At 48.7% G+C, this 14,811-nt stretch overlaps 2 protein-coding genes across 2 annotated transcripts in view; one reads left to right on the top strand and one right to left on the bottom strand.

Annotated features, from left to right (window-relative positions):
• The window catches only part of LOC311428218 (antigen WC1.1-like), a 101,438-nt gene that overhangs the window by 39,618 nt on the left and 47,009 nt on the right, over positions 1–14,811 (bottom strand).
• Positions 7,378–8,337, top strand: LOC311428240 (olfactory receptor 14C36-like; the record flags this gene model as incomplete). Its single annotated transcript, XM_084539777.1, has 1 exon — positions 7,378–8,337. One exon carries the CDS (start codon positions 7,378–7,380, stop codon positions 8,335–8,337), a length of 960 nt encoding a protein of 319 aa, XP_084395903.1.

Below are 14,811 nucleotides of genomic sequence, written 5' to 3'. Positions count from 1 at the left end.
AGAAGGACCTGGGAGTATTGATGGATAGTTGGCTGAATATGAGCCAGCAGTGTGCTCAAGTGGCCAGGAAGGCCAACAGCATCCTGGCTTGTATCAGAAGCAGCGTGGCCAGCAGGGCTAGGGAAGTGATTGTCCCCCTGTATTCGGCTCTGGTGAGGCCGCACCTCGAGTATTGTGTTCAGTTTTGGGTCCCTCACGACAAGAAGGACATTGATGTGCTCAAGTGAGTCTAGAGAAGGGTGATGAAGCTGGTGAGGGGTCTGGAGAACAAGTCTTATGAGGAGCGGCTGAGGGAGCTTGGGTTGTTTAGCCTGGAGAAAAGGAGGCTCAGGGGTGACCTTTTCACTCTCTACAGATACCTTAAAGGAGACTGTAGTGAGGTGGGGGTTAGTGTATTCTCCCATGTGCCTGGTGACAGGACGAGGTGGAATGGGCTAAAGTTGTGCCAGGGGAGGTTTAGTTTGGCTATTAGGAAGAACGACTTTACTGAAAGGTTTGTTAGGCATTGGAATGGGCTGCCAAGGAAGTGGTTGAGTCACTATCCCGTGAGGTCTTTGAAAGATGGTTAGATGTAGAGCTTAGTGATATGGTTTAGTGCAGGACTTGTCAGTGCTAGGTCAGAGGTTGGACTAGGTGGTCTTGGAGGTCTCTCCCAACCTAGATGATTCTGTGATTCTGTGACTCATGTCTCTCAACAGCCCCATGTGTATGAGGAACCGGTTCAGACATTAGCACCTCACACAGCCCTGGCATTGCTCTTTGTGCCTCCAGAAACAACCCCCAGTGTCCCTGTGAGTTTTTTTTCTCACCCCTTTACAGGTTCATTGCAGATGCCACTCTGCTATTTCACACTACCCTGCCTTTCTGGACTGGGCTGTCAAACATTTGGATCAGCAAGATTTCTGGGGACTTGAAAATGAATTCAATTTAATTGAATTAAATTCTTTAATTCAGTGACTCTTTCCCTTGGAGTGCTCTTCAAAGACAGAATAAGGGGAGGGAAAAAAAAAAAAAAGAAAAAAAAGAAAAAGAAGCATTAGCAATGTTGGGAAATGTATTTTGGTAAGTGTGTGCATAAAACTATTCATCAAGAAAGCACGATTTTTTTATTGCATTTGTCCATGGTGCTGTTAATAGAAAACTGGGAAAATGAATAATGAACATTCATAGAAAAAAAGCTGGTGGTGCTGGCAAGCTCTTTCAGCTGTTACATCGAGTCCTTTTCTGTACAGGTTTCAACTGTTTCCTCAATCTACTTTCATGGCTGGTTTCAGTTTTCCAGTCAGAGGTGGTCACTACCTCCAGGATGTCCTGGGGTAGCCAAGGCACCCAGGTGGGACAAGTGACACAGGACCTAGGGGAGTCCTTCTGGAGCAAAAACTGGGGGGCAGGAACTGGGGCTGGGCCTCTCAGGGGCTGTGCAGGGGCTGCTTGGGTCCCCCATGGGGAGCAGCTCCTGCCAGGTCACCTGCTCCTGCGTGGGCTCCTCTCCAAGGCCTACAGGTCTGGCCCGGAATCTGCTCTGGAGAGGGTCCTCCACAGGCCACAGCCTCCATCACTGCAGGTCCACCTGCTCCACCGTGGTACTCCATGGATTGTAGGGGGACAGCCTACTTCACCATGGTCCTCACCACAGGCCACAGGGGACTTTTGCTCCAGGACATGGAGCACCTCTCTCCCTCCTTCTTCACTGATCTTGGTGCCTGTAAGGCAGTTTCGCACTCCTCTCTCTCTCCCAGCTGCTGTTCTGTATTTTTTTTTTAATTTTTTTTTTCCCTGTCTTAAATATGCTCTCACAGAGGCACAAACAATGTCACTTATCGGCCCAGACCTGGCCAGCAGCAAGGCCCTTTTCTAACATGGGACAGCTTCTGGATTCTTCTCACAGAAGCCACCCCAATGGCCCCCCACTACCAAAACCTTGCCACATAAATCCACCACATGCAGTCACATGGCATTCAAAGAAGAATGCGAGGGACCATGGACCTTATCAGCTTGTAGGCCACAAGGAGGAGATGGGTGGGAATGCTCTGATGAGCTCAGCTCTGCCTCAGGATCTCCTGCCCCAGCAGGAGGAATGTGACTGTGGAAGTGACTGTGAGGTCACTTCTGTCTCTGCAGTTGATAGGGCAGCAGCAGGAACATGTCACAGAAAGGGACTGTGAGGTCACTTCTGTCTGAAGTAGTTGACAGGCCACACTTCTACCTAGGTTCTGTACTTTTCAGCTGACATCTGCCAGTGGTCCTGGTAGGCCAGCAGAAGGCACCTGGTTGGCACGCTGACTGTGGGATCCACTCTGCCTACATAACGAGAAGGAACCAGACAGAAAAAGGCCCAGATATGGGTTGTCCTGTCCCTTCTACTTGAGTCTATGACTGGACAGCAGCAGGCACAAGGCTTGGTTGGCATGCTGACTTCGGGATCCCCTCTGCCTACATACCCAGGAGGACCCAGACAGAAAGAAGGCCCACATATGGGTTGTCCTGTCCCTTCTGTTTGAGTCCAGGACTGGACAGCAGGAGACTCAAGGCTTGGGTGTGTCTAAACAAGAAGCTGCAAGGCCAGCAGAAGGACTGTGGTTTGGAAGATGCTGGTGAGGTGACTTCTATCTGGTTGGCTGACAGGCCACAAGAAGGCCAGTGGATTGGGATGCCTACTTTAGGACTGCTTTCCACCCAGGTGGAAACTACTTTGGTGGTAGGAAAGAGCAGGAGAGGAAAACTGCCAGAAATTGCACCTTGGAAGGTTGGCACTGGCCACAAAGAGGAAAAAATGTCTCTCAAAGTATACTGCTGTGGTGCCAGAGGTCACCCAAAGAGTGTCCGTAATCAAACCCTGGCTTTGTTTTTCAAGGAACAGCTGGTGAAGGTTGATGAGACATTGGTGAAATGATGGAAATGCCAGGGTGAGAGCAAGGTGAAGAACAGAGATGTGTGTCTGTAGGCTTCCAGGAAATAGGACAAAGTGTGGGACAGCATAGGAAAGCTTGCAGAGGAGAAGGTGGAGGTTGCTGGCAAGAATGGAAGGCCCCAAAAGCCCTGACGTTTTTGTCCCTTATCTAGAGCTTATGAGGTGATGAGATGTAGTCATTGCAGTGAGGCCTCCTTGCTTCTTTGCAACCCTTGCAGAGGCAGGGAGGTGTCATACCACTGTTCTTCTCATGGCATCACACTGCTTAGAACATCCCACAGACCCCAGGAAGAGCCTTGAGACGGATGTGGGAGTGCAGGATCTCCCCTCCCAGTGGCTGGAATCAGGCCTTGGCTCTTCTGCTTCACCAAAACCAACCAAGACATTTCTCAGCACAGTGCTTTGCCTGTCTGCAATCATGGTCTCCAATTATCTGCCCTAACAAGTCCCTGAGGAGAATCTCTTGGTAACAGCCCTCAGTGGGGCCCATTAATACTCCAAGTCACTTCAACTTTTCCTTCTGACTTTACTTGCTCAAGCGGTTACATCACTCTTCTCTCAGTACCTGAGCTTCATAGACTCAGCACCATAATACACCATGGAACTCATTAAAATGAAGAAACTTCTAACATCTCTTCCATAGTTTTCTTCAAGCTTTCACACCTTGTGCAGCTAATTGCAGAGCTTGCATAATGTAATTAAGGAAGAAGATTTCAAAAAGCACCTAATACAAATCTTTTATTGCTTTAAAGGCTGAATTTTGCTGCATTTCAGTTTTGAGCATCATTCTCCATTGGTATTCATCCAGGGTGATTTCTTTAGAGACCTGCATTGGGAGGAAAAGCAGAGTCTGAAGGTCCGATACCTCCACTGCCAGCAGTGGTCTTTGTCCCTGTAGCTGCAGCCCAGCCCAGCACGTGATTCCTTGGGAAAATAAATAAATAAATGAAATGAAATGAAATGAAATGAAATGAAATGAAATGAAATGAAATGAAATGAAATGAAATAAATAAAATTGAAATGACCATTGGAATCTGAGAAATTCAGCCTGAATCTTTGTAGATACCTGGACATCCATGGTCTCTCTTGGGTCTTCTGTGGAAAACTCAGGATGAAAACTAAAGAAAATATATCTTCAAGTGGCTGTAGCTGTACCCATGAGTTTGGCTGCTTTTGGGAAATTGTCCCCTTCCAGCCACAGAAAACTAAATTGAGTAATGTGAAAAGACCTGCCCAGTTAATAGAGTAGAGCAAAGTCATGCTTCCTTTGCTATAGATGCAGAAGACAAAAGAACTGCATTGTGCCTCAATGGACGTGTAACCCAGGTCATGCAACTTTACCTTAGTACTGACAAGTCCATCACTAAACCACGCTACTAAGTTCTACATCTACACATTGGCTCTCCAGCCGATGAACCAGTTCATGGATGGCAATCAGGGAGTCTCAGTTAACGTGACGCTGCCTCAGGTGCACCACCATGGTAGCCATTGGCACCTGCTGTTCTTCAACCCTCAGCAAACCCACAACAGAAGGATTCTGTGGAAGGTCAAGCAAGGTAGACAACTCTTTAATGTCCTCCATCTCCAAGGCTGCTATGCCAAAGCCCCACCCATGCTCTTTTGGAACTTTGAAGTACCCATTCCTGAAGAAGACTATGTCTTGGATGCACATAGCCTCCGGGCCAGTTCCAATGGGGAGCTTTTGCCATTCCTTCCCAGTTTGACTCACTTCAGCCTCCAAGACAGTTAACTCTTGGGACCCACCTGTCACTTCAGAAATAAAGGTGGGTTCTACCTCTTTATAGCTTGATGGCATTAAGGTACACTGTGCACCGGTGTCCAGTAGAGCCTGATACATCTGTGGGTCTGATGTGCCAGGCCATTAAATATACACAGTCCAGTAAACCCAATTGTCCCTTTCCTCCCTGCCTCCCCTTGGCTGGAAGCAGGACCCCTCTAGTCCTGCTCATAGTGTTCATTACTGTGTCTGGTAGACAGCCCACTGGAAACACGTCCCACCATGGCACTGTCATACTACGGGGCAGGGGAGAGGGAGCTGACAGCCAAGGGATGCAGGAGATGGTGCCCAATTTGGTGCAGGAGATGGGGCCCAGCAGAGACAAGGAGTCAAGGCAGTGCAGTGGGGGAGGCCAGGAGAAGCAGTCCATGGGGTAGTGCTGCTTGTGAGGACACATTTTTGCCAGCATCCTGAGTGGGCAGCAGCTGTGTGCAGGCAAGGAGAGGCCAGGAAGTGCATTCCAAGAGCCCTCCTGCCAGCAGAGAATAGGCCATGGCCGAGGCCAAGAGGAGAGGCAGGCCCAGGGCAGGGGGCTGCAAGGGCCATGCTGAGCTCCCTGCCCCTGCAGCAGCCACCCTGGCCCTCAGCAGATGTGCTGGCTGGCACACATGGGGAGGTCCTGGTGTGCATCAGAGAGCAGCAAGGAAGGCGCTGGAGAAGGCTGGGGTGAGGCAGGTGGCAGAGCCCAATGCAGGGCTGGCTGGGGTCCAGAATCACCCCATCTGGAACCTCTGGCAGAAAGTACCAAGGGAGAGGGGAGGTTGACCCCTAGGATTGAGGAGTCAGGGATAGTAAGTACCTAAGACCTACTTCAACTGGGAAAGTAATATTGGTAGCATACAAAGGGGTTTGAGCTGCTTTGGAAGTGGTTTGTGTTGACACACAGCTCCTCTGGGCACCGACTTGCCTCTTTTGGGCTGGATGTTTCAAGGGAATGTCTCCTCTACACATCATGTGCCTGATGCTCCATGGAGCAAGTGGGTCGCACTGATTTCACAGCAGGCTCCAATAGGAAACCCCAGTCTTGAAATTTTGGAAGTGACTAAGGACTGACCAAAGAACAGCGACTTGGAAATATTGCTACAGGAGGAGGTGACACATATTGAAGAGATGTCATTGTCTAATAAACTCCCAGAAAATGGGAAGCAGCATGTACTGGTCACTGATGGGTCTGGTTATATTATGGGAAAGCCATCCCTATAAAACATCTAATGGGTTCAGTCAGTCCATGACTTTGGTCTCCAACTGTCATCACATTACTTCAGGGCAGCACACGTGGTGTATGATGTTGGATTGCTTTATGCTGAAGCCAGCTCTCGTTTCATCACTGCTGAGCTTGTCCAGTGTTGTCAACACTGCCCCTTACTCGATTCCTCAAAATTCATTCATTAATACGAGCCCTTCTGCTTGGTGAACCACATCCAGTTTTCCTACACGAGTGTCACCTTCACTTTCCCTCTGTCTGCTTGTCCTCGCTGCCTTCAATATTCTGCTCTAACGAGCTCCAAGGAAGCCTGTGTCAGTGCTGGCCCTCGGGGGACACTCCAGGAAACTTGCATCTGACTTGGACTTCTTGAGAGATTTCTTCGATTGTCTCTGAGTGCCTGAGGTTCATGGGCTCATCACCAAAGCCCCCAGAGGGGTGATTACAATGACTTGGGCTGGGCCTGTGCTGTTGATCTGGGCTGGGCTCCTGGGACAGGGAGGGCTCTTGGCAAGAGGTTCCTGGTTCAGAGAGACAGCTCTGCCCAGAAGCAGTTCCTCTGCACAACACAGCAGGGCTGGGGGCTCTGACCGCAGGTGGCACAGGGAGAGGAGAGAATGAGAGAGGGCTTGGAGGCAGTTGGGAGTGGATTGGGAGGATGCTGAGAGCTGACTGCAGGAGAAATCTGCACAGCCCTTGACAAGGTAAGGCTCTGGCTGCAGGGCCATGCAGCTGCAGGTCCTGGAAGGGTCTCCTGCTGGGTCTTGTTCCTGGGAGGGAAGTGGGCAATGGAGTAGGCTTTGAGAGTCCTGCTGGGTTGCACTGTGAGGTGAGGAAGTCTGGCAGAAGCCCCTTGGAGTGCCCTAAGGCAGGTGCCCCCAGTCATCCCAGAACACCCAGCCCTGGCTGGCCATGCCGGGCTCTCTGTCAGCTGCCCCGTAGCTCCTGCAGCCATGGAGGTGCCCCTTGGCAGGGCCCTGTTGGTGGCAGAGTGCTGCAGGGCAGCGCTGAGAACAGCCATGTGGGATGGGATCTGTGAGCACAGGCAGGGTGAAAGAAGACTTTGGCCAAGAACAGCAGGAGCTGAGTGTCCAAGCCTCCTCCAGACACTACAGAGTTGCAGCTGGGAATCTGGGACAACTCGGTGGTCAGATGAGTTGTTTGCAAGGCTCGTTCATCTGACAAGTGGACTGAACTTGAGGTTGCTCCATGTTCCTGCTTCCCTCCTGCTTCATAACAGGAACACCTCCTCTGGAGCCCACAGCAGCCCCTGCTCCCAGTGCCATTCTCATCCAGCACCAGCCACAGCTCAAGCAAGAGAGCTGAAGACAGGTTCTCCTGCAAAGAGAAAGGCTGGTCTGGGGGACTATTCTAAGACTTGCAATAGGTGTTCCTTGGAGAAGTCTGTTCTAACTTTGTCCTGCCTTCTTCTCTTCAACAGACAGCCATGTCCAATGTCAGCAAATGTCCAACAGCAGCTTCCCCACTGAGTTCCTCCTCCTGCCATTTGCAGACACACGTGAGCTGCAGCTCCTGCACTTCGCGCTCTTCCTGGGCATCTACCTGGCTGCCCTCCTGGGCAACGGCCTCATCCTCACAGCCGTAGCCTGCGACCACCGCCTCCACACCCCCATGTACTTCTTTCTCTTCAACCTTGCCCTCCTTGACCTAGGCTCCATCTCCACCACTCTCCCCAAAACCATGGCCAATTCCCTATGGGACACCAGGGCCATTTCCTTCTTTGGCTGTGTTACCCAGGTCTTTATGTTTGTTGCATTTGTCTCAGCAGAGTTTTATCTTCTCATCATCATGGCTTATGACCGCTACGTTGCCATCTGCAAACCCCTGCACTATGGGACAATAATGACCAGCAGAACTTGTGTCAACATGGCAGCAGCTGCCTGGGGCAGTACTTTTCTCTATGCTGTCCTGCACACTGCCAATACCTTTTCCCTCCCCCTCTGCCAAGGTAATGCCCTGGACCAGTTCTTCTGTGAAATCCCCCAGATCCTCAGGCTCTCCTGCTCTGGTGCCTACCTCAGAGAAGTTGCCTTCCTCATCTTTTGCTTTTGCTCAGGTACTGCATTTTTTGCTTTTCTGTTGCTGTCCTATGTGCAGATCTTCAAAGCTGTGCTGAGGATCCCCTCACAGCAGGGACAGAACAAAGCCTTTTCCACGTGCCTCCCTCACCTGGCCATTGTCTCCCTGTTCATCAGTAATATCATGTTTGCTTATCTGAAACCCCCCTCTATTTCCTCCTCATCTCTTGATCTTTTGCTGGCAGTTCTGTACTCAGTGGTGCCTCCAGCAGTGAACCCCCTCATCTACAGCATGAGGAACAAGGAGCTGAAGGATGCTGTTAGGAAACTGATTTGGGGGATGTTTTTCAGTACTCATAAAGTTTTTTTCACTCTCCAGAAGTGAAAATTGTGCATCTCATTCCAACACTTTTTTTTTTTTTTTTTGCTTCTTTGTTTGTTTTTATCATTATTAATAAAATTGCTTTTTTCTTATTGTCATCGTGACTGCTTTTGCTCCTTGCATTCTTACAGAAGTATTTGGAGTCCTCTCACTACAATGAATGACTGAAACTGCTCTGTATCATATAAATGCTTTATACATATACAAGTAACTGTGAGTCAGTGAAGGCTCTCATAACACTTTTGGTAATAAACAGGATAACTCATGTACACTGCCTGAAGGCTGGAATTTCCTAGCCAAGCCAGTGTCAAGAATAGGCCCAAAGAATTGCTCCCTACAAGAGTCTGTTCCTGCTTTGGTTCAGGATGGAATGGCTCATTGTTGAGACTCACCTGTGGGTGGGTGTCTGCTCACAGCAGAGGCAGCGCATGGTCACTGCGTTATGTAGCCAGGGCTGTTCCCATATGTGGCCCATAGGTGGTGTCCTTCAAGAGGGGAATCTGGAGCTACCTGCAGAGCCCAGGATACCTCCAGGGACAGTGGAGCATGGCATGAGCATTGACTGCAGCCCCTCTGAAAGTAAGAGATCTCCCACTGTGTGCTCAGTCACAAGGAAAGAAGTAAACCCAGGTATTCACAGGGAAACTGCTACTCTGCAGTCTCAGAGAAGAAAGTCTCTGAGCCCAGCCCTGAGCTCTACAATATCAAAACACTCTCTAATATCAGGCACCACACCACTGACCCTCCTTCATTGCCTGTCCCTTCTGAAGAACTTATGGTCATTCTTAACAGCACCCCAAGAAATATAATACACATAGAAAATGAGGAGGTGATTGGTGACAGCCAGCATGTCTTGACTAAGGGCTTATCATGCCTGGCAAATGATGGCCTTCTATGATAAAGTTACAGCATTGGTGGATAGGGGAAGAGCAACTGACATAATCTACCGGAACTTGTACAATGCATTTGACAATGCCCCCCATGATATTCTCATCTCTAAACTGGAGAGACATGGATTTGATGGGTGGACCACAGATTTGATGGGTGGAACTATAGACCCGTTAGTTCGACCTCAGTTATAGGGAAGCTCATGGGGTAGATTAGCTTGAGTGTCATCATGCAACAATTACAGGGCAACCAGGTGATCAGGCCCAGCCAGCATGGGTTTATGAAAGGCAGGTCCTGACTGACGAACCTGATGAGGGAAAGGCTGTGGATGTGGTCTACCTTGACTTCAGCAAGGCTTTTGACACCATTTCCCACAACATTCTCCTCAAGAAACTGGCTTCTTATGGCTTGGACTAGTGTACGCTTCATTGGGTTAAAAACTGGCTGGATAGCCAGACCCAAAGAGTCATGGTAAATGGAGTCAAATCCAGCTGGAGGCCGGTCACTAGTGGCGTCCCCCAGGGCTCAGTACTGGGCCAAGTCCTCTTTAAGATCTTTATGGATGATCTGGATGAGGGGATTGAGTGTACCCTCAGTAAGTCTGCAGATGACACCAAGTTAGGTGCATATGTCTATGTGCTTGAGGGTAGGAAGGCTCTGCAGGAGGATCTGGATAGGCTGCACTGATGGGTTGAGGCCAAATGTATGAAGTTCCACAAGGCCAAGTGCTGTGTCCTGCACCTAGGGCACAACAACCCCAAGCAGAGCTACAGGCTGGGAGATGAGTGGTTGGAAAGCTGCCTGGCAGAGAAGGACCTAGGAGTATTGGTGGATAGTGGGCTGAATATGAGCCAGCAGTGTGCTCAGGTGGCCAAGAAGGCCAACGGCATCCTGGCTTGTATAAGAAGCAGTGTGGCCAGCAGGTCTAGGGAAGTGATTGTCCCCCTGTACTTGGCTCTGGTGAGGCCGCACCTTGAGTAGTGTGTTCAGTTTTGGGCCCCTCGCTACAAGAACGACATCGAGGTTCTTGAGAGAGTCCAGAGAAGGTCAACAAAGCTGGTGAGGGATCTGGAGAACAAGTCTTACGAGGAGCAGCTGAGGGAGCTGGGCTTGTTCAGCCTGGAGAAAAGGAGGCTCAGGGGCAACCTTATTGCTCTCTAGAGGTACCTTAAAGGAGGCTGTAGTGAGGTTGGCCTGTTCTCCCACGTGCCTGGTGACAGGATGAGGGGGAATGGGCTAAAGTTGAACCAGGGGAGTTTTAGTTTGGATATTAAGAAGAACATCTTTACCAGAAGGGTTGTTAGGCATTGGAACGGGCTGCCCAGAGAAGTGGTGGAGTCACCATCCCTGGAGGTCTTCAAAAGAGGTTTAGATGTTGAACTTAGTGATATGATTTAGTGAAGGACTTGTTAGTGTCAGAGGTGGACTAGGTGATCTTGGAGGTCTCTTCCAACCTAGATGATTCTGTGATTCTGTGGTTCTGTGACCACTCGCTGGGTAAGGATTTGGCTTGATGATCATACTGAAACAGTTGCAGTCATTGTATCAACATCGAACTGGTGATCAGTAAAGAGTGTTAGTCTTTAGGGTTAAGTATTGGGACCAGCACTGTTTAACACATTTGTTGGTTACATGGACATCGGGATTGAGTGCACCCTCCTCAGGTTTGCTGATGACACCAAGCTGTGTGGTGCAGTTCACATGATGGGGATAAAAGAAACCTTCCAGAGGGACCTTGACAGGCTTCAGAGGTGGGCCTGTGCAAAACTCATGAAGTTAAACGAGGCAAAGTTCAAGGTCCCACATGTCCTTGGGGTAATCCCAAGGACAAATACAGGCTGGGCAGAGAATAGACTGAAAGAAGCCCTGAGGAGAAGAATGTGGGGGTGTTGGTGGAGCTCACCATGAGCTGGCAGTGCGTGCTTGCAGCCCAGGAAGCCAACCGTATCCTGGGCTACATCTACAGAAGCATAGCCAGCAGGGCAGGGGAGGGGTTCTCCCCCTCCACTCTCCTCTCATGAGACCCCACCCAGAATACTTTGTTAGGTCTGGGGGCCCCAGCACAAGAAGGAAGTGGGAGTGTTACAAATTCACTCAGTCCCAAAGTAAGATTAAATAAAAAATAGGATTTATTAAAAGAATAGAGGTAACCAAACAGCGCTGGGTGCACCGGGAGTCTCCGCTCCACCAGGATGCACACCAGTTACATCAAGTAGCTGATTTTTATGCTCCTAGACTAATACATATTCATTACTACTTTTTAAAAAATAGGTTATTATAATTACCTTCCGGGGTCCAGTTCCTCCTACTGGAGCATGCGCATCAGTCTCCGGTGGCCCCTCTGGGGGTCTCTAGGGGTCTTTCATGCTGAAGGCTCATAGTCTTCCTCTCCAAGTTTTTTTCTTGTCCTTCCCCTTTGTACTTCTTGGCAGCGTGTCAAGTTTACGGCATCCCCTGCAGGTCTTGTCTCCTAGCCGTCCTTCAGCTTCTTTTTTTTCTTCTTCTTCATCTCTTGGCCACCTGGCCAGATATCAGAGGCTTACATAGTATCCCATAACAGTCACTAGTTGTTATCAGTTGTTCTGAAACCCCCAGACATCAAAGACTTCATACAAACACAAATAGCTTTCTTATTGACACTTCACGAGTAATTAAAACATTCCTCACCAGCCATTCACAGGGACAGTCACACCTATAGCAGTGTTAAGTCAATCTAGAAGAAGACAAAAAAAAAAAAGGCTGTAACTGTTAGAAATAGAAGTTTGGAATAACAAAAGCAAACAGGTTCATAGATTTGAGGAATATTTTCTGACACAAATTCCTTTGCAAGGTACAAGAACTATATACATTAACCATTCTGTTTTTCTTAGACTTGTGGTTATACAAAGGTATGTAAGACAGAATCACAGAATCACAGAATCACAGAATTTTCTAGGTTGGAAGAGACCTCAAGGTCATCGAGTCCAACCTCCAACCTAACGCTAACAGCCCTCCACTAAACCATATCCCTAAGCTCTACATCTAAGCGTCTTTTGAAGACTTCCAGGGATGGTGACTCCACCACTTCCCTGGGCAGCCTGTTCCAATGCCTCACAACCCTTTCTGTAAAGAAGTTCTTCCTAACATCTAACCTAAAACTCCCCTGGCTCAACTTAAGGTCACATTCATCATACCATGAGGCCCTAGCACTGTTCCATACTGACATGAATCAGATGAACATATATAACAGGAGTATTAGAATGAGTCCAGAGGAGGGCCACAAAGATGATCACAGGGCTCAAGGTCCTTTCCTATGAAGGCAGGCTGAGAGAGTTGTGGTTGTCCAGCTTGCAGAAGGGAAGGCCCTGAGGAGACCTTCTAGCAGCCTTCCAATACCTAAAGGGGGCTGTCCTGGTTTCAGTTAGGATAGAGTTGCTTTTCTTCCTAGTAGCTGGTGGAATGCTGTCTTTTGGCTTGGGATGAGAGGAGTACTGATAACATGCTGATGTTTGAATTGTTGCAGAGTAGTGCTTACACCAAGCCAAGGACGTTTCAGCTTCTCACTCTATCCTGCCAATGGGCAGGCTGGGGGTGCAGCAAGAGCTGGGAGAGGCCAGAGCAGCTGACCCAAACTGGCCAAAGGGGTATTCCATACTATTTGACGTCATGCTAAACAGTATTTAGGGGTGGCTAGCCAGGGGGAGGAGGGCCGGACTGCTCGGGGTTAGGCTGGGCATCGGTCAGCGGGTGGTGAGCAAGTGCATTGTGCATCACTTGTTTTGTACACATTATTAGTACTAGTACTATTATCATCATTATTGTTATTGTTGTTATTATTATTATTATTATATTCTCTGTCTTAATAAATTGTCTTTATCTCAACTCACAGGCTTCAATTTCCATTTCTCTCCCCCATCCTAGAGAGGGAGGGGGGAGGGTGAGTGAACGGGTGTGTGGTGTTTAGCTGCTGACTGGGTTAAACCACAACAGGGGCCTACAGAAAATCTATGGAGAGACTCTTTGTCAGGGAGTGTAGTTATAGGACAAGGAGGAATAGCTTTAACCTAAAAGATGGTAGCGTTAGATTAGGTATAAGGAATAAATTCTTTGCTCTGAGGATGGTGGGACAGTGGAACAGAGAAGTTGTGGAGGTGTTCAATTCCTGGAGGTGTTCAAGGCCAGATTGTATGGGGTGTTGAGCAATCTGGTCTGGTAAGAGATGTCCCTTTTAATAGCAGGGAAGCTGGAAATGGATGAAATTTAAAGTTCCTTCTGAGCCAAACCATTTTATGATTCAATCATTCTATGATCATCTAGTTCCATCCGCCCCTGACATGGGCAGGGACACCTTCTCTTCCACTAGTGGAAGTTGTTCAGAGCCCTGTCCAAGCTGAGCTTCAACGCTTTAAGGGAGGGGGGCATCCCCAACTTCTACAGGCAACCTGGTCCTGTATCTAGCTACCATCATAGTAAAGAATTTATACCTTATAGGAGATCAAAATCTACCCTCTTTTAGTTTAAAAATGTTACCTCTTGTCCTGTCACTATATATTCTGTTAAAGCATCTCTCCACAACTTTTCAGTACACCCCCTTTATGTGTTGCAAAGCCGCAGTAAGGTCTCCTCAGAGGCCTTTCTTCTCTCCTCTGAAGAACCCCAGCTCTCCCAGGCTTTCTTGGTAGGACAGGTTTTCCAGTCTGTGATTATTTTTGTGACCTTCTCTCATAGGTCTACCTCTTTCTTACACTAGGGCCCTAAAGCAGGATGCAGGTGGAGTCTCACACAGGTGGAGAAGAGAAGGATAATCACTTCCCCAGACCTGTCACCTGTGGTATTATGATGTAGTCCAGGATATGATGGGCTTTTTGGGCTTCAGGTGAATATTGCCATCTCATATCCAAGTTTCCGTCTACCAGTATCCCCAAGTCCTTCTCTATGGGTCTGCTCTCAAACCAGTCTTCACCCCGTCTGCATTGATGCTGGGGAATGTCCTGACCCAGGAGCAGGACCTTGTGCTTGGCCTTGTTGAACTGCAGGATGTTCTCCTGAGCCCACTCCTCAAGGCTGCCCAGGTTCCTCTGCATGGTGTCCCTTCCCTTTACCATATCAACTGCACTGTTGTCTGTCTCAGATCTCCTCCCTGTCTTCCATGAACCTTAGCATGCTTTCCAGGAGGTTCTGCTCCACGATCGTCCCAGTCACAGAGGTGAGGCTGACCAGTCTGTAGATCCCTGGGTTGATATTTTTAGCCATTTTAAAAATAGGTGTTATATTTTCAGGCTTTTGCGGACATTATCTGACCCTGACGACTCTTCCAATATGACGGATAGTGGCTTAGGAACTTCATCTGCCCAGTTCCTCAGAACCCTGGCATGCACCTGATTGGGTTTCGTGGAGTCGTGCACCTTCAGGTTCCTCATGTAGTTTCAAACCTTTTCTCTCTCTACAAGGAAATGGACTTCATTTCCCCCATCTCTGCCTTGACATTCTGTGACTGGGGAGGTGTGGAATGGGCTGGTGAGAAAGTCCAAAAAGGTGCTGAGTACCTTAGCCTTTTCCATGTCATTTGTAACCAGGTTCCTTGTGATGCTTTTTACAGAGTGTACAATT

This window comes from Aythya ferina, assembly GCF_964211825.1.
Source record: "Aythya ferina genome assembly, contig: HAP1_SCAFFOLD_37, whole genome shotgun sequence".
NCBI classification, from domain to species: domain Eukaryota; kingdom Metazoa; phylum Chordata; class Aves; order Anseriformes; family Anatidae; genus Aythya; species Aythya ferina.
This window is presented reverse-complemented; position numbering and strand designations above follow the sequence as displayed.